The 20860-nt window shown below is 33.3% G+C and overlaps 2 protein-coding genes across 3 annotated transcripts in view; one reads left to right on the top strand and one right to left on the bottom strand.

Moving 5' to 3' along the window:
* Window positions 1-20074, top strand: part of LOC132742090 (RNA-binding protein 26-like) — a 30923-nt gene extending 10849 nt beyond the window's left edge. For both annotated transcript variants that reach the window (XM_060730386.1, XM_060730385.1), the window contains exons 12-22: window positions 882-1003; window positions 1708-1857; window positions 12859-13041; window positions 13810-13980; window positions 14566-14640; window positions 14994-15059; window positions 15540-15770; window positions 16516-16767; window positions 17250-17336; window positions 17723-17839; window positions 18858-20074. In XM_060730386.1, coding sequence (XP_060586369.1) covers window positions 882-1003; window positions 1708-1857; window positions 12859-13041; window positions 13810-13980; window positions 14566-14640; window positions 14994-15059; window positions 15540-15770; window positions 16516-16767; window positions 17250-17336; window positions 17723-17839; window positions 18858-18938 — 1535 coding nt within the window. In that variant the 3' untranslated portion in view covers window positions 18939-20074. The remainder of the gene's footprint in view (window positions 1-881; window positions 1004-1707; window positions 1858-12858; window positions 13042-13809; window positions 13981-14565; window positions 14641-14993; window positions 15060-15539; window positions 15771-16515; window positions 16768-17249; window positions 17337-17722; window positions 17840-18857) is intronic.
* On the bottom strand, window positions 7100-11244 carry LOC132742092 (CD180 antigen-like). Its single transcript, XM_060730388.1, has one exon. It carries the CDS (start codon window positions 10961-10963, stop codon window positions 8720-8722), a length of 2244 nt encoding a protein of 747 aa, XP_060586371.1. The 5' UTR covers window positions 10964-11244; the 3' UTR covers window positions 7100-8719.
* Window positions 20075-20860: the final 786 nt, after the last annotated feature.

Here is a 20860-nt window from a genome sequence, read left to right as displayed (position 1 = left end):
CGAAGTTTTTTAATGCATAAAAATTGAATCTAGACACAGTGTTAACATTATAAGTAAAGATACCAAGAAATAATTTTCAGTCATATTCCAAGGTACATAATCATTATCTTCAATCAAGTATTTTATATCATAGACTAAGGATATCAATTCAAAGATTTTGCTTGTTATGTGATACTCCGGCCTGTGGGCTTTATTTAAAGATATCGTCGCATTGTAACACTGTGTTCACTCGATTCTTTGAATGAACAAAATGACCTTGGTATTCAATATAAAGTATTAGTGACAGACTTGTTAAGGTCTCTAACTTTAAACCATTTGCCTCTCATTGCTGTTTGTTAAAGTCTTGCCAAGGACTTTGTATTCTTTCATGTTAAGAAGCTATCCAGCTACCTAACATAAGGTCAGTGTTTCTACTCGGATGACCACTTGTGCCTGAAATAATTCACAGAGGAGAATTCAAGGATTTCTTCAACTAGTAAAGCTGGAAAGTTGCCATATGACCTTAATAGTATAGTTCATGAATAGTCCATGGCCAAATGGTTCAGGTCGTTGAATTCACTTGTCTGTCACTGCACTGGGTTCGAATCCCTACAGGGACTTTTGATTTTTTCATTTGAGGAAGCAATCCAGCTGAAGTATGGAATGTCCATGGCTCCACTCAGGTGGCTGTTGAGCCTGAAATAACGCACAAAAGGGCACCTGAGGTCTTTTTCCACCAGAAAAACTGGAATGTCCCCATATGACTAATACTGTGTTTGTGCGATGTAAAACCAAACAAAAAATAAGTAGTGTTGGTATGAATTGAAACTCAACTTTCAACATAGATTCCTGACAAAATGTCAGTTAGTTTACTATGATGACGAGTATTTCTGTACATACAGGTTACAGACGTCCTGATCAGACAAATTGTACATTAGAAGTTAGAAAGATACCACAAGAGTTCAACAACATAGCCAAAATAAATGAACATTTTGGAAAGTTTGGTTCACTCACAAATATACAGGTAAAGTCATTTTTATAGACTAAAGTTTCTGTTCTTATTCACAGCTTTTATACTTTTTATCTAGAAGATTATTGAACATATTATTGTACATGTTCTATCAATCTTAAAGGAAATAGGGGGAAAAACATGTATGGAAGTATTTTCATAAGCATATTTCATCATCTTAGTGCAGTTAGGCGTTAACTCCTATTAAATTTGATTAGATTTAACCCATTACTGCATTAACTTGATGATTTAATGAAGGTGCATGTTAGTATTAGTTTATTTATGATTTAATTACTCAGTTATGTTTCATAAAGATGACTTAGTGATATTCAGAGTTATTTCCCTTTTATTATCTTTTAATGATTATACTTTTTTTTAAAGAATAGCTTCTTTATGACTTTAACTTGATGAACTTTAACCTTAAAAACTTAAGCCTGTTTATGTTTAATATTTTTGCGATAGCAGTGGAGATGTTTGTTGTTTTTCTCACCCTTGTTGGTCAATTTGATCGTGAAGTTACATATTCTTTGAGGAAAAATATAAGTAATGACAATGACAACAAATAAATGAAAGTTAGCAATATTTTGGGGAAAAAGTAACAATATTAAGTGCTTGTAAACTGTACTGGTAGAAATAGGAGAAAATCTTGAAAAAAATATGAAGCTTTGCTATTTAAAGAAATAATTTAATAGGTTCATTAGATTTACTTTGAATTATAGGTGAAGTTTGAAGGAGACCCAGAGGCTGCCCTGGTGTCATTCTCCAGTAACCAGGAGGCTCTCAGCTGTTATAAATGTCCTGAGCCGGTATTTAACAACCGATTTATCAAACTATTCTGGCATCAGAAAAACAAAGATACTACCAACCAGGTAAGTCTCTTACAAAAAAATATTTATTAAAAAAAATGAATGTCCTTAACCAACTGCATTTATGAAATGGATGTGCCCATCTATTATATTGGAATAGTCTATATTAAAGTTGAGGGATTTCAATATCAAAAGGCAAAAAAGGGCTACGTACAATATAGAGCCTGGTCCGTCCGCAACTGGCTCTATACTTGTGGCTAAGGCTTGGTAATTTCGTAATACTAATACATTATCCAGAGACATTGAATACTCGTGAGAGTACTTTCAAAGTTAATGACGATGGTTTATTTGTTTTATTTATTTTGGGACATCATTTACATTATTTGTTGTATTGTGAGTACACACAAGTTAGCGTACCCCTTGTTATTGGTAGTTTTCATAGAATTATCATTTGTGAACATATTATATTGATTTTTTTCACAGTATATAAAGGTCATATTTGGATATTTGTCTCTTGTAAAATAAAGTACTTAAATTAAAAGATGTGAACAGTTGAGCTACAGTCCATGAACTTTTTAATCATACCTTGTATGTAATGTTTAGAGAAAAAGAGGGGGGGAAAAAAGAGAGAAAAAAAGGTTGAACCCATGACCTTCAGTTTCAATGCAGTTGATAGTACTTATATCCTATTTAAGTACTCATCAAAGTGGAAGTAATGCATAAGGATAGTGATACTTGAAATAAATGTAAAAATATAGCCACTCTATCCAGTTGACACTTTGCATGTTTCTTACAAATTTTGTCAGATTTGCAATTTTTATGCCCCCGCCATGTAATGGCCGGGGCATATAGTGTTACCCTGTTCCGTCCTTCCGTCATTCCGTCCTTCCGATATTCCGTCATTCCGTCATTCTGTCATTCCGTCATCATCAGTTTCTGTTCATTTTCTTAGTAACGGTTGCACATATTCAACTCAAATTTGGCATATGGATATGTCATGAGAAAATACAGGTCAAGTTCGAATTTGGTCATGGTTCGATGATTTTTGGCAGAGTTATGCCCCTTTTACTTTGAAAATAATATGAAATTTTCAGTTTCCGTTCATTATCTCCCCAACAGTACAACACATTCAAATCAAATTTGACATATGGATATGTCATGAGAAAATACAGGTCAAGTTCGAATTTGGTCATGGTTCGATGATTTTTGGCAGAGTTATGCCCCTTTTACTTTGAAAATAATATGAAATTTTCAGTTTCCGTTCATTATCTCCCCAACAGTACAACACATTCAACTCAAATTTGACATATGGATATGTCATGAGAAAATACAGGTCAAGTTCGAATTTGGTCATGGTTCGATGATTTTTGGCAGAGTTATGCCCCTTTTACTTTGAAAATAATATGAAATTTTCAGTTTCCGTTCATTATCTCCCCAACGGTACAACACATTCAAATCAAATTTGACATATGGATATGTCATGAGAAAATACAGGTCAAGTTCGAATTTGGTCATGGTTCGATGATTTTTGCAGAGTTATGCCCCTTTTACTTTGAAAATAATATGAAATTTTCAGTTTCCGTTCATTATCTCCCCAACGGTACAACACATTCAAATCAAATTTGACATATGGATATGTCATGAGAAAATACAGGTCAAGTTCGAATTTGGTCATGGTTCGATGATTTTTGGCCAGAGTTATGCCCCTTTTACTTTGAAAATAATATGAAATTTTCAGTTTCCGTTCATTGTCTCCCCAACGGTACAAACACATTCAAATCAAATTTGACATATGGATATGTCATGAGAAAATACAGGTCAAGTTCGAATTTGGTCATGGTTCGATGATTTTTGGCAGAGTTATGCCCTTTTACTTTGAAAATAATATGAAATTTTCAGTTTCCGTTCATTATCTCCCAACGGTACAACACATTCAAATCAAATTTGACATATGGATATGTCATGAGAAAATACAGGTCAAGTTCGAATTTGGTCATGGTTCGATGATTTTTGGCAGAGTTATGCCCCTTTTACTTTGAAAATAATATGAAATTTTCAGTTTCCGTTCATTATCTCCCCAACAGTACAACACATTCAAATCAAATTTGACATATGGATATGTCATGAGAAAATACAGGTCAAGTTCGAATTTGGTCATGGTTCGATGATTTTGGCAGAGTTATGCCCCTTTTACTTTGAAAATAATATGAAATTTTCAGTTTCCGTTCATTATCTCCCCAACGGTACAACACATTCAAATCAAATTTGACATATGGATATGTCATGAGAAAATACAGGTCAAGTTCGAATTTGGTCATGGTTCGATGATTTTTGGCAGAGTTATGCCCCTTTTACTTTGAAAATAATATGAAATTTTCAGTTTCCGTTCATTATCTCCCCAACGGTACAACACATTCAAATCAAATTTGACATATGGATATGTCATGAGAAAATACAGGTCAAGTTCGAATTTGGTCATGGTTCGATGATTTTTGGCAGAGTTATGCCCCTTTTACTTTGAAAATAATATGAAATTTTCAGTTTCCGTTCATTGTCTCCCCAACGGTACAACACATTCAAATCAAATTTGACATATGGATATGTCATGAGAAAATACAGGTCAAGTTCGAATTTGGTCATGGTTTGATGATTTTTGCAGAGTTATGCTCCTTTTACTTTGAAAATAATATGAAATTTTCAGTTTCCGTTCATTATCTCCCAACGGTACAACACATTCAACTCAAATTTGACATATGGATATGTCATGAGAAAAATACAGGTCAAGTTTGAATTTGGTCATGGTTCAATGTTTTTTGCAGAGTTATGCTCCTTTTACTTTGAAAATAATATGAAATTTTCAGTTTCTGTTTATTATCTCCCCAACAGTACAACACATTCAACTCAAATTTCACATATGGATATGTTTTTGGAATGCCCAGGCCAAGTTCGAATTTGGTCATGGTTCAATGATTTTTGGCAGAGTAATGTCCCTTTCACTTTGAAAATAATATGAAATTTACAGTTTCTGTTCATTATCTACCCAACAGTGTTACATATTCAACTCAAATTTGACATATGGATATGTCAAAGGAATGGGCAGGTCAAGTTGGAATTTGGTCATGGTTCGATGATTTTTTGGCAGAGTTATGTCCCTTTCACTTTGAAAATAATATAGATACATCTTAGGAATAAGCAGTTTAAGTTTGAATTTGGTCATGGTTCAATGATTTTGGACAAACTTATCCTTCTTGAATGTTGGAAAAATTTTGAATTTTCAGTTTCAGCACTCATACTTTTGTGGAAATGTATGTAGCCATTATTTTGGCTACAAATATGAAATATGCTATTTTCAAAAGGTTAAGACTGAATAATTTCAGTGCCTTGAACATTGTATGAAAATGGTTTGTGTAAACGTTGAAAAGTTTTAAGGGCTTTGAACTTAAAATGAAAACAATAATTTGTGCAAACAAATTTGGAACTAAATATTATAACATCTGAAATTTTGGCTGCATGCGGGGGCATCCGTGGCATGATGACACATTTCTAGTTCCTACTACATTACAGTGTATGGTTATTTCTTCTGCTTATTATGAAATGTTACATGTAGTTAAAGTGGATAGAATTTAAGTGCTTTGGGCTGGGTAAAATTACATCTTACATATAGATTTACATTTTTCAAGGCAGAACAGTTTCTTTTTACATTTTACAACAATAGGCACACACCTTGAAGGGTGCTATGTTGATATTTCATATTAAATTAAAACATTTAAACGCAATCCAAGACTTGTGATATGAAAAAAGATTTAAGGTAAAATAAATCAAAAATGATAAAGTTTAAATATGTTTTTTACTTAAGTACATAATTATAGATCATCAAATAAATTAAATTGCAAATTTTTAACAGCAGCATTTCATAACTTGTTTAAACATGTGGCAGCGTTTTAAATGTAGAATTAAAATCCACAGGCTATTTCAAGCTTTGACAATAGTGCTGGAATAACATGCAGAAGTGTATGTTTGTAGCAGACCGGAACTAAAGTACTTTAATATTTGGATATTTTATTTTAACCACGCAAATGGTGTTACGTCATTAGTCCCCTACCAGTTTACCGGAGGGGACTTTAGGTTAACCCTCCGTCCGTCTGTCTGTCCGTCCGTCCGTCCACAAAACTGGATCCCGCAATAACACAAAAAGTACTGAAAATATTTTAATGAAACTTGATATATGGATAGATGGCAGTATGGAGATTATGCACGTCTTTTTCTTTTCTTCCTATGTTGAAAATTCTGGTTTTGCTATGGCAACAAATAGACTGAAAATATGGCAAATTTTACACATAACCTGGATCCCGCAATAACGCAAAAAGTACTGAAAATATTTTTATGAAACTTGATATATGGATAGATGGCAGTATGGAGATTATGCACATCTTTTTCTTTTCTTCCTTTGTTGAAAATTCTGGTTGCTATGGCAACAAATAGACTGAAAATATGGCAAATTTTACACATAACCTGGATCCAGTGATAACACAAAAAGTACTGAAAATATGTTTATGAAACTTGACATATGGGTATATGGCAGTATGGAAATTATGCACATCCTTTTCTTATCTTCCTATGTTGAAAATTATGGTTGCTATGGCAACAAATAGACTGAATTTCAAGATTTCTGATTCTAGTTTTTAAGTTTTTTCACTATAAGTTCTTTATTTCATAAGGTATTTTCTTCAAACTTTAAATATAAGTTGCTTGTAATCAACCACATCATATGTGACAAGATTTACAACTCTAGCACAAAATTTATCAGAATTACCTCCCTTGAACTTAAAATTTTCATGAAAAACATTGTTTTTTTTTTTTTTTGATAACTTCTTTTTCTGAATGTATCTACTTCAAACTTCATATTAATGTTTCTTATTATCACTCAACATTTGTGAGTGTTCAATACTCTAGCAAGACTTTTTCCAGAATTATGCCCCTTTTGAACTTAGATTTTTTTTTTGAGAAATTGGTAATTTTTACTCCAACTTCATTAATCATGATAGGATTTTAAAAATGTTATATTTTGATAACAGGGATGTTTAAAAAATAACTTTAGAGTGTCCTTCAGTCCGTCTGTCTGTACATAAAAACTGTTTCCTGTGATCACTTTTAAAGAACTTTTTCAACAAATTTACTTAAAATAGGAACATAAGTGAATGGCCAATGGCCCTTCAGAATGTTGCTTGGGCTCTTACCCGTAGGGGACTTATGGATTGCTTGCAATACTATGATAATTGCTTGTTTTTCTTATCATTTGGTTTAAACAGTATTTATTTTATAAAGTTCAATCATATACAATTATGATACAAAAGCATGATATAATACAGGATTGAAAAGAAAGTCAAAGACTGATGTGAATTTATTTCCAGCATATGCTCAGTAACAACACATATCAGTACACTAGTTACTTTCAATGCATAATTACAAATGAGTAATAATAGCACAACAAACAAAAAGAAGAAAATAACAACTAATGTGCAATCATATTGAATTGTTATTTGTAAGTGTAAGCGTGGAGGAAAATAATCTTATCATTTAATATTCATGTAACCTTGGTATATACATGTATGACAAACGTCACATGATATCAAACTTGTTTGATCATTATTTACACCCAAAACAAACTTACATCCACGCAATTATTATACAGTCATCTTTTTTTTTTTACAACTATCGTTCCACAATAGTTATTGACAGTTGGCCTGCTCTTAAAGATAGTTCAAACAAAACAGTTTTAACGAAATCAAATCTGCAAATCTATAAAAACTTTTAAGTATCAGTGATAAAATGCCTAAACATGCAAACTAAATAATTGTACAACTTGCATACTAAATTCATTCATGAAGAAATTGTCTCCTGCATCTTCATATTTTATTTCAAAAGAAACTCATAAATTAAAACCACCAATTCAATGCTTACAGCAAAGCATCTCCTGATAAACATAATTTTTGTACAAAACATAAATGAGCCGCATCACGACAAAACCAACATAGTGCGATTGCTACCAGCATGGATCCAGACCAACCTGCACATCCGCACAGTCTGACCAGGATCCATGCTGTTCGCTATCAGTTTATCTACTTGCTATAGGGTTTGTAAGCGAACAGCATGGATCCTGATCAGACTGCGTGGATGCGCAGGCTGGTCTGGATCCATGCTGGTCGCAAACCCATTATGTTAGTTTTGTCGTGACACGGCTCAAATCAACCAATAAACTCAATCTGCCATAATATAACAATATTGTCAAACTAAATCTACTTGAAAATTCATTTAAATTGCAGGGCATGAATTTTCATGGTTTTGTCAAAAAAAGATCTTAAATTATGGAGTGTCTGTTTGTGCACACATAATTCAAGTAAAATGCAAATAACATGATTAAATTGTACAGCAGACGAAATAAGATTTCATTGGATCTTAAATTTGTGGATTGAACCAAACAGGACAATTAGTGCCCAGTGAATAATAATGTGTATTCCATTAAAAAGCGTGGGTTGCAAACTACTAAGTTATACAAGTTTTCAGAATTTAGACTTTAGCATGTCAATATTTTCTAACTTAAAGCTCTACTGACATGCGTTATATGTGTCACAACTATAGACAGCTTTATATGTTTGTAACAAATTGATCATAACAATAATAGGAAATCAGAAGCCTGAATAAATCTGTCACGCAAAATGTCATCGATAGCTGACTCTAATGCAAATTTTTTAATTTCATTCATTCTTTGATAATTCTTTTTTTTTTTTTTTAATTTGATCTCTTTGGTGGTCTGAAACCATTATTTATTGGCCAGCTTTGGCATTTTGTTTCATCTTTCAAATAAAAAGTGTTTTTTTTTTATATCTCTATGTTTGCCATCGTGGCAATTAGTTTTTTTCCTCTTTTATTTAACGAGATCAAGAATTGACAAACAGACATTTTCCCATGTTGTTTTCAAAACATATTCCCCGTTCTCCTCCGTCCATAATATTCGGGCATTCCTGCGGTAAAGTTGCTTCATAGCTAGGGGCATCAAATCCAAGTTGACTTTACCACACAGCATTAGAATGATTGGTTTTCCATGAAGGAGGGCTTGATCAAATTCACTTCGACAATACATACTTGTACAGTAGGAATCTGTTACCATGATAACCATTGTACAAATCCTGTCTAAGCTTGAGGCGATTTCATTGTGAATCATTTGCCCGGGATGAAAGCACCGATCACCTGTACACACAAGGTCACGATTAATTCCGGTGATTTGTTGAAGTGTTTGGTTCATTTGTTTCAATACATTCGCATTTACAAATCTTTCATCATCACTACTGTATCCAAGAAATGCCACATATTCGTACATGTTTTCTCCGACTCGCAGGTTTTTGAGAACTGTGTTCCTGTGTTTGAGTTTTTTCATTGTTTTTCTTTTCTTGTATACTATAATTGAAATAATTAGTATAACCAGTAAGAAAAAGCCAGTTGTCAGTGAGGATGCTAAGATGATCACTTTTCTTTGACATATTCTTTGTATGTTTTGTAAGATTTGAACATCGATAAATTCTTGTTGTCCATCTTTGTTGCGACATTGAAGTTTTTGATTGGTTATTTTTGTTTTAATGGCTCTCCAAAACCATTTGATAGAAGCTTTGTCTTGGCAAGTACTGCAGGATAAAGGATTGGATCTTAGATTGATATGTAATTTTGGGTCACTTTGATGAATGAGTATATTTAGGTTGTTCAGTGAGTTTTCATTTAGTCGCACAATGTTGTTTCCTTCAAGATTCAACACTCTTAAATGAACTAAGTTTTTCAGGTCGAAGTTCACCTGTTCCAAGTTATTCTTAGATAGGTCAATTGTTTCAACATTGATGTTGTTTTGAAAAAATGTTACTGGTATTTCTTTAAGCCCATTGTTCGACAAATGGACTTCTTTTAAAAGATGGAGAGGACTTAAAAGTGTTTCGAAATCTGAACGGTTCTCTTTTGCCATTTGATGTAGTTTATTTCCTGAAACTTCAACAGTTTTCAAATTTGGAAATATTGCTAGAAAACTTGGATGCACAAAGTCTATCAGGTTATTATTCAGGGCTAGCTTCTTAAGAGTTTGAACTGAAAAGTTGCCAGATACCACTCGGAAGTCAAGTCTTCCTAAGTTCATTTCATTCGCAATTAACTCTTCAGTTGTCCATATGAGAGGCTTCAGAATAATGAAAGTGACATTTTCTATCCAAAGCAAATTTCTTTCTGTGTAAATTCCACTAATGTTTAATATCTTTGTGGACAGCAATGCTGTTAAAATACCATTACCTAGAATATCTGATGAAATTGATATATATGACAAATGTATTTTTCCTGGATAGACAAAATCAGCTGGTAGTTTAGCGTAACTTAAGTCCACTGATGTTAACTTGGTTTTACAGTTTTGACTTGTCAATCCATTTATATTGGCATTACTGATTATAGTATCGGAAATGTTCAGATATTTTAAACCTGTTGATACTGTGAACATTTCAGTAAAGTTAAATACGCTTACTTGAGCTGTGTTGGCATCAATCTTCGTAATAGGCTTTTGAAATAAAACATGAAATAATTCAGAATCGAATTGAAGATACTCTGGGTCCATGGAAGTACTGGCTTGAGACAAATTTATTGTTGTTAAGTTTGGTACTTTGTTCCTTCCCCACAGAGCTGTTTTTAATGACACTATACTAAGCCTTGAGCATCCAGTAAAATCTAGAAGCCGCAGTTTATCCAAACCCTCAAATGCCGTTTCTGAGATATAAATATTGTCCGATTGTAGATGAAGCTCCTGTAACTGTACTAATGAGTAGAAACATTTTGAATGTAGAGCAAGATATGGAATAATTTTTAAAGAAAGGCTTGTAGTTTTAATTTCTAAATTCTTCACGAGAGTCCATGTATTAGAGTGAAAGGTTTCACGATCACATTCAATGTCATTATAGTTATCTTCAATATATACACCTGTGACGTTCTCTGGTATTTCTTTCGGTAAATAATTACACCTCAGCATGAAACCTGATTGTTGGCATCTTTGTTGAAGATTGATGACATTTTCACTTAAATCAGTCGAATCTTTCCCATTGATATTTCCAAGCATATGAAATATGAGAAGAAAAATTAACATATCCATTTTTTTTCTGACAAAAAGAAAAAAAAAAATTTTCTCATTACTTGATTTTCAAAAAGTGTCTGGCATTCAAATCAATTAAAATGCAGCAAAAATTTTTTTTAAACCGTCATTTTAATATAGTTTTGATCACAAAGTGTTCAGGCTGGATTGAAATTAACAGGAAGTTTTGATTAAATGATCAATGTAAAACAGTTAAGAAATGCATTGTAATTTGTATAAAAACCAACAAAGTTGGTAAACTGCCACTTAATTGCTATTACATAATTACATAATTTATGTTCCTTCACTTGGCTATTGAATATCATGTATGACAATGTAAATCTTGGACTCTGTCCAGATGATTGAAATAAAATCTTTATAAAATTTAAAATAAAATGCAAAATAATTATATCAATTACTGTAATTATCCCCAGGTCTGTTTATCACCTAAACTTCTTCCTTGTTAATAATGGATTGAGAAAAAATATCTGCTTGTTTAAGACAAGGTGTAGGAAATTTCTGCAGAAATCAAAGTGCCTGAGAATAGGTTAACCCATAACCTACTATATTTCTATATTGGATCTGTCCAGCTTTGCTTTGAATTTGAAACAGTCCATTCAAAGTTCAAGGGATTTCAATATCAAAATACAAAAATTGAACAGTTAATATATAGAGCCTGGTCAGACTACATGGATGTTGGTTTGACCTTCACATTTAATTGTCTTTGACACTGAAGGACACATTAAAAAATTGATTTGAATCGTGTATAACAGTGATTTATGCACAGATATGATTAATATTTGAACCCAATTAAATGCTGGACAACATCATCATACTGTCTTATGTGAATCTAATTTAAAACTTTAAATGATCTTTTAGGGTCTCTTTTTACTTTTAAAATTTGCTATAAAGGATCAAACTTTTAAATTGAGTTATTCATAATGAGACAATGACCTTTAACTGAGTTTCACTAATAAAGGCCTCTATCATTGTTTTTAGCTCGACTATTCGATAAGAATAAGTAGAGCTATTGCAGTCACCCGAGCGTCGGCGTCGGCGTAACCACTTATGTTAAAGTTTTTGTAATAGTTCAAATATTTTCAAAGTCCATTGACATATGGCTTTGAAACTTTGCACACTTGTTCACCATCATGACCCCAACCTGTAGACAGGAGGAGGTAACTCTATCAAGCATTTTGACAGAATTATGCCCCTTTTTCGACTTAGAATTTACGTTAAAGTTTTTGTAATAGTTCAAATATTTTCAAAGTCCATTGACATATGGCTTTGAAACTTTGCACTCTTGTTCACCATCATGACCCCAACCTGTAGACAGGAGGAGGTAACTCTATCAAGCATTTTGACAGAATTATGCCCCTTTTTCGACTTAGAATTTCCGTTTAAGTTTTTGTAATAGTTCAAATATTTTCAAAGTCCATAGACATATGGCTTTGAAACTTTGCACACTTGTTCAACATCATGACCCCAACCTGTAGACAGCAGGAGGTAACTCTATTAAGCATTTTGACAGAATTATGCCACTTTTTCGACTTAGAATTTACGTTAAAGTTTTTGTAATAGTTCAAATATTTTCAAAGTCCATTGACATATGGCTTTGAAACTTTGCACACTTGTTCACCATCATGACCCCAACCTGTAAACAGGAGGAGGTAACTGTATCAGGCATTTTTTTTACTATCAAGCACTAAGAATAGTCGAGCATGCTGTCCTACCGACAGCTCTTGTTGCATTTGATATTATATATAAGACAATGTCAGGTTTGACCCCTTTTTGTGGTGGCTTCTGTTTTAGGGATAAAACCTATTTGCTGGGGTATTTATCACTTTCGGTTATAGTTCTAGTTTTTCTTAGAAGTCACTATATGCCAATAATATATTTCTGTTTATTTTTTGCAGGATGCTTCTCCAGTATCTACTACCACACAGGGTGTAGCGCAAGAAGACTCTAATGTTTCACTGAAGTCAAGGCTCGGACCCATACCACCAGCAAGCAAAATGCAATTGAATAATCTCATTAAAAAATCCACAGAAAATGCGGTGACATCAGATACTTCCCCCACTGTGACACACGCAGAACAGGTATAAATGGTTATGTCTAGTATTTCAGGGCAGTTATTTTACAATTTTGCTGAAGCGAATAAAAGCCTCTTCCCCTCTTTAAAAAGATTTTTTTTTTCTCCCTTATATCACTGATTCAATTGATTAATATTGACATAAGTTCTGAGCATTATGAATAAGTTTGAAAAATTTGTAAGTTAATTGAAAAGTTTTATTAATTACCTCTCAGCACAAAATATGGTAATAATAGTGAGAATTTGTGAGAAAATAACTGGTCACTTTTGTTTCATAAGTCAGTCAGTCATTCAGTCGATTTCCTAGTTCCCTCCACCCCCACCCCCTTGATGCCTCCAACATAATAGCTAGAAAGTCCCTGTAATAGGTACATGTACGTACATATAATTGAATTGTATTAACCTTTTTTATCATGGATCTGACTTCAAAACACCTGCATTTCTGTGCTTGCTAAGGGTTTGATACCTGTTGGGGACTAGGGGTTCGTGTACATGAGGGACCTCTCTAGCTGGCTTATACAGGACTGCATGGAGGGGCCCTGAGATCTAGAGGTTCCTTATGTGACATAAAACCCGGTCTCAGGAAAATCATGAATTGAAACCCACTTTCCAAAATATCAAAAAGAAAACACACACAAAAAAACTACCGAATCCAAATGTTTGTTAAAGAATGATAATGCAAAGGGAAAAAATTGAAACCAATTATAAGTTTTTAGTGTTTTTGTGTTTAGTTTATAGGAGAAAAATTGGCTTGACTATTTTTCCATTGTTTCAGAGTATATCATATATTACAACTGGAATTAGTAAGACTGTTTTCAACCCAGCTGCAGCAGCAATGGCTGCACGGGCCAAGGCTCAGGCTTCATTGTCCAGTCCTACAGCTGTGAAAGCGGCAGACTTTGTATCTAAAATGGAAAAAGTTAAACAGATGGATGCTATGAAGAAGGTTTGTAAAGACTTTTAGCATATGTTTCTCACATGAGGTACAGGTCTGCTCAATTAGTATTCTGATAGGAGAAAGAGAACTGTGTAGAACATGACCCTATGAACCTTTGACAGCTTAACCACTGGGCCATTACGCCACTTTAAACCTTTTCTTGTTATTATCTGCATCTTTTATTGTTGATTTTAGCTGTTTCTTTATATCTAGTAACTTTACTTTCACTGTAAGATGGTTTTATAGGACTATCTTCATGGTATATTTACTTGATAAAAAGTGCAAGTCGCTTCCATTCCAAGTTGTTAATATCACTGACTTCAAAGCATTTGACCCTGGATGCCGTTGGTTCAAATCCCTTAAGGATGAGAAATATATACATTTGTATAGCTAGCTAGACAGCCTAGGAAAGATTGTTGTTCTACATGAATGCCCACTCATGCCTGAAATAATATGTGTGTAAAGACTGTTTGATAAACATACTTCGTAAATCCCTTTAATTAGAAATGGATATTTCTAGATCTAAAGAAAGGCAAGTTAATTTCTGGAAATCTAGGGTGTATATATTAATTATTTTGGTCATTTTACTTTCAGGAGGCTGCAGCTAAGAAGTTAGAGATACAGAAAAATAAGCAGGATCTATTGAAGAGGCAGATTGAACAACAAAAGGTGTGATTGTTATTTATTAGTAGTTTATATTTTACACATGTTACCAATGCCTGAATTGACATACCAAGTGCATCCTGAATTGCCTAATATTAGTAAAGTAAAGGTTTATTTTTTGATTGACCTCAAGCTTGTGCCTGAAATATTAAAAATGCATAGAGGGGCACCTGAGATCTTCCTTCCCCTGTAAAGTTTGAAAGTTGCTGTATGATAGTAATGGTGCAGGTTAACAAAAAAGAAGGAAAAGATGAAAACCTCTGTTTACAAACTTGATTATGAGTTCACTCTTTTACCCCACTTTTTAAATCTGAATTTGTCTGCATATCTTTCTGACTTGAACTGCATTTTATTTTCAGAAACTGATAGCAACATTAGAGAAAAATAAAGACATGAAAGAACCAAACAAGAAAGCTATTATGGAGGTAACCATGCATCTATTTTCTATTTTTATCACCATGGTGATATACTGATACAAACTGATATACATGTATCTACATACTGACATACCATGATCCAGCATTGTCAAATTTTAATTTGTCCATTTTAAATTTGGTGAGCATTCACATACAACAAAGAGTGTTTTGAGGGGGCCACAAATGCATTTGAGACAATCATTTTAGCCTTCAGCTACCTCCTTATAACCTTGAAAATCATGATAAGAGTTAAGAATTTCTGATTATTGTTATACTTGTCATTCTTGATATTTAACAGAACTATGGCCTTTTTGAATTTAGAAAATTCTACATTATCCAGGCTCCAAGCAGAGAACAGTTGAACATGCTGTTCTACTGACAGCTGTTGTTCACATTTTCCTTACCGTAACGCCATGTTTTTCATTTTCCAAATTGTCATCAATGAGCATCCATCATTGTTAAAAATATTCTTATACACCTTTTTTCCAGACCTTAAAGACATTAAGTAACAGTATAGATAAGTTAAAGACAGAGTTAAGTACCGGTGGTATAGGATTAAAGCTGGAGATAGGAGGGCTGCCGGTGACTGGCATTACTGTGAAATCCCCGGAGCAAGCTAAGAAAGAGATCTTAGACATGGAGCTGGAGCTGATGACGAAACCTTCGACAGGCGAGGAGACGTTAGAACTGAAGAAAAAATTGAACGAGCTTACTAAAGTGGTACGTAGATTCAATACATTTGTGTGGTAAAGGGACTCCACTGAGAGAGACAGGACTGGAAATAATTTAGATTAGTCTAATGCTTCATTAGATGAAGACGTAGACCAATAACTTGTGTTCAAAATTTCAGATCATTTGCTCACTCTGTTTTTCCAGGATATTTATTCTTATTTTGAAAAATGACCTAAAATTAGAAAGCGTTGCACCGTTTTTCACTCAAATCAGACTAAATTTAACATGAAAATGTGATTTTCAATTTATTTCAGAGTATATTGCTTAATTTATTACCTTTTGCATTTCTTTCGTTTTATGTGCCCCAGCTGTTCTTTGTAAGAATATCAAATTTCATATTTTTAGGCTTTTGGATGTCAGTGGAGTTCCTTTATAGTTTGAATATATGGGAGTATCTTAAGAATAGTTTCAATTTACTTTAATATCAGATTTCAAATTGTAAACATTTTAAGATCTTGTTATCAAACATACAAAGCATATTTAAAGTTGGTGCCTTATTTGTCAAGAATTTCAGTGAGCTGCCAGATAGCTTGTAATAAAAATAGATAGAGGTTTTATTAAGATAATGTAAGTACCTATATTGGGTTCATATTAAACAATAGGCATTTATTTTAAAGCTAGATAACATGCACATGAAATTTTACAGGGCCAGTAAACGAGATTTAAACGGAAGAAAAAAGTTGTGGCTATTTTCAAATTTTTGTCATGTACTTTATTAACCATGTTTCTATAGGCAAATTCTATGGGTATACTTGGGCGTGGCAGAGGGAGAGGAGCTGTAGCTCGAGGTCGCGCAGCCACTACCTGGGTGGCCAGTGGTATTACCCCACCAGCTGGTCCTCCTGCCTTTGGAAGAGGAAGGGGCCGTGGTGCTTTGTTTGGAAAGGCTGGAGCAGCTATAAGGACCCTGGATAGAAGACCAAAAGTTGTGGAGGTGATGGGATTTGATGCGGAAGAGCAAGAAGAAATCACTAGTCATTTAAATGTAAGATTTATAGAAGATTACAGCTATAAATGAATAAGATTTCCACTTAAAGTGTGACAATTGAAGAATAGGGAGAGCTCTTGTACTCACACCAGCGTCAGCAACACACTTTTGTAAGTTATATGCAAGACTGCAAGCTGGTATCCCCGAAACTACTGAAGAAATAAATGGGTTAAAACTATGCACACTTGCTTTCTATGATTATCTAACATGATGGGCACAGGTCCCTTAAATCTTTGAGTTATCAGTGTGCAGAGTTATGCCCCTTTTCTTAGTGTCTTGCACTGAGAATAGTAGAGCATGTTGTCTTCCAGACAGCTCTTGCTACAAAAATATATCTGTGAAATTGAATTTTTTTTTATAATTTTAGTTGTGAATTAGAAATATTTACAATATTTGGTTTAATTCTATGGTATTTGATTTGTATAACAATGAAATCCAGTGAAATCTTAAGATAAAAACTGTAACTTGTTCAATTACAGGAATTGAAGGAAGTGGAGAAAGTGGAGCTCAATATGGACATTCCCAGTGCAATAGTGACATTTAAAACACGCAGGGCAGCAGAAATGGTATGATTTTTTTTATAACACCTGTTGGTGTTTGTTTTGTTTTTTATTATTGAAACATTAAGTTTTGACCCTTAGGAATATTTTTATTGCTAATTCAAATTAATTAGCATTGTTAAGACAAAGATTTTTTTTGTATGGAGCAAGTATGCACTAGATTGCTTTATACAGAGTGGCTGGGTTGAGGAGGTTGCTTGCCTGATACATTGAACGGGAAAGGAGTGCTACTTTAGGCTCATTGCAAATTAGAGCATGAATGTTGCCATAAGAACTTCCGTGTGTGAGATCCAGCCATTTTGTAAACAAACAAAATAAGAATAATTTTCCTCCTTTCATCTTTTAAAAGGCATATCTAAGTGTTAATTCCTTGACATACTGTGTTATTTCAGGGTATTTTACACGGTGGAAAGTTTAAGACGAAAATGTTGAAGATGAACTGGCATATACCTAAGCCAGACTTCTCAAGGAGTATAAGTTCTTTATCTGCAGACTCAGAGGATCATGAGGTTTGCTCAGTTTTCTTTTTTACTGGTTTATGAAATGTTGCTTGTTTTATCTCGCTTAAGTGGACTCCGTGGTGCAGTTGGTTTAAATACATGATATTCGTCACATACAAGAACATTTTTACATACATGACATTGACAATCTATACAGATGGTGCAGTTTTTGAGATATCTGACTTTGTTTGACCATCACTGTTTTTGGAATAAAATTCTGCTAGGGGCTTTACTTTGAATAAGAGGAAGCTATCTGGTCTGCCTACATTAGGTCAGTGTGTCTACTCCAGTGCCAACTTCTGATTAATATGTTGTTTGAAGGGGCATTTGAGGTCTGTCTTCACCAGGAAAGCTGGATAATCATCATATTGCCGGGACAGTTTGATGTAAAAATATATTTTAAACGTTTTCCTATATATAAAGCATTTGGTTGGTCAATGGATCATATAATAATATTTTGCAACCCCCCAAGTTATTCATCTTTTCTGTAGCAAATTGGTGAAGTGCTGAATGTTTAAAGTAAGGTTTAAACTTGTACCGAGTCTGTGGTTGTTTGTTCAATTCAGTCTGCTTATACGTGAAATTATAGTAATAATGGGGCATCCATGGCTGAGTGGTAAGGTTCTAGACTTCAGACCACTTGCCCCTTACCACTGTAGGTTCGAATTCTGCCAGGGATTTCTTGTGAGAAAGCTATTAAGCTAGCTTATGGAATGTCTATGGTTCTACTAGGTGCCTGTGCGTGTCTGAAATAATGCACGGAGGAGTACCTGAGGTCTTCCTCCACCAGTTAAGCTGGAATGTCGCCATATGACATCTTGTGTGTTAGTACGACATAAAACCCAACCAACCTGAAATAGTGCATGGAAAAGTATCTGAGGCTTTCTCTGCCACTAAGGTAGGTTTGTCACCATATGATCTAAACAATGTTGTCGTCATTTAAATATGATTCAGGTAAGGAAAAAAAATCATATAAAAATGTAATTTCTAAGGCTCATTCACTTTAAAATTATATAATTGTTAACAGGAAATAGACGAGGAAGCACTGTTAGCCGGGGTGGAAGACGAAGAGGAGGAAAATGAAGAGGAAAGATCATGGCGACCTTGACCTGTGGGTGATGACATAGACAACTTTTGACCTTTTTTTAAAAATTATTAAAGACATTTGGTTGTTAAAAAAACAATTGTGCTATTTATTTTGATGCCAATCACTAGTTTTGTGTGCCATCTACAAAAAATGATAGGTGTATATAAATGAATGTACTTTTATGTAAAATAATATTACTTCCTGCTTATAACTATCAGAAATCTCTGTTACTCAACACTTAACTGCAATTATATGCTTTCATAAGAAGGAAGTACGGTTTATGACCTCTTTATTTAAGTTGATGCATGTTTTTTTTGTGAATTTTATATATTATATCTTCATAATATTAATGATGGAATAGAATGTGTTGATAAAAATGCATTTTATAAAATGCATTTTTTTCTGTGTGTTCTTTATCATTATATTAATGTTTCTTATTAATTGAAATTATAAAATATATGTGTTTTTTTTTCAAATATGTGTAAAGTTAAATAGTGAATAGTTAAGGTGAAGAGTATTAGTTGAAAATGATGCAAATTTGATGCATTTAAACAATTTACAGAATGGTACAACTTCAAAGTTTATTGTAGCATAAAAGTGATAGTTCAAAGACATTGTTAAACATTCTAATGTGCATGGTTATGTTAAAAAACTCTTATGTACATTGTAGCATTTGAATTTAAGCTTGCTTATAAATTGAAGAAAATGTTTTCTTCTATGATGGGATGTTTCTTGTTGTTGTTGGAATTTTTTTGTGTTTTATTATTTTTTTTCATTGAGCACTGACAGAGATAAGCTGTTTTGTAAAGACATTTGTTAACTATATTTTGTAGTATTGGCTTGTAAACATTGTCTGTCACAATACAAGGGGGATTAATTATTTCTTGAACCCTCAGCTGGCTGGTGGCCACAGATCTATCTCCTGCACCAGTGCAGACCTGGACTAGCCGGCATATATGTTAGTGCCATCTGACATCATATATGCCATCTTGGTCACGGCTGCACTGTTTCGCTAATCACCAAGTGCATGTTTTGAAATTTGAAAAAAAATATAATAATAATAATGGTTTGGAGTGTTAAGGGTAAAAGAAGCTGGGTGATTTATTATAGAAGGAGGGTTTATAAGTACCAGCCAGAAAGGGATGTAAAGGAAATTGTCCGATTCTTTACCAACTGGTCAGGTCCTAATGAAACCCCTGCAATATCAAGTTATGATTTCTGTATTCTAAAATAAAAATAAGTTCAAAGCTTTGAAAGAAAAAGAGAAACAAAATGTTTAAAATAGCTCACATGTTGGTATTGCTTTTTGTGACAGATAATGGAGTATGAATGTATTTTAATTTTTTTTTCTCGATTGAACATCTTATGATATGCTATTGATTTTGAAAAAAAAAAGAGAAGTTGAAAAGATTGAAAAAGAAAAGATATTTGGAGAAAAAAAAATATCTAAGGAAATGTTGAAAAGAAAAAAAAGAAATTGACTGTAGAAAAGATATTGTTAACAAAATGTGTATATAAAATGAATGAAAAGATGTGGTTTGAATACCACCAAACAGAATAAAATGAAAAAAAAAAAAAAAAAAAATCCCGAAAGAAGTACCTTTCAAATTATTGTCAGTGGAATTTATTCCACACAAACAAATGCAGCAGTTATCCATGGTGTGGTGCTAATGTATACTACAATGTGTAGAAGTTGTCAATGGTAAGAGGAACGCTGGAAGTTGCTATGAATCATTTACGGAAAACGAAACAAACAAATTTTTTATCAAAAGGTAAGTGGACAGGTAAGTGATTATAGCTTTATATTATAGTATGGTTAGCATAAATGATAAACATTTAATGGATCGTAGTACTAAAATTCTTATAATTTTCAACATTAACTTTATTTCTTCATGACAAGATATGACATTTTGTTCGTATTTTTGTGTACTAAACAACGAGTA

This window comes from Ruditapes philippinarum, unplaced genomic scaffold (assembly GCF_026571515.1).
Source record: "Ruditapes philippinarum isolate M1 unplaced genomic scaffold, ASM2657151v2 ctg2680_1_1_1_1, whole genome shotgun sequence".
Lineage (NCBI taxonomy): Eukaryota > Metazoa > Mollusca > Bivalvia > Venerida > Veneridae > Ruditapes > Ruditapes philippinarum.
This window is presented reverse-complemented; position numbering and strand designations above follow the sequence as displayed.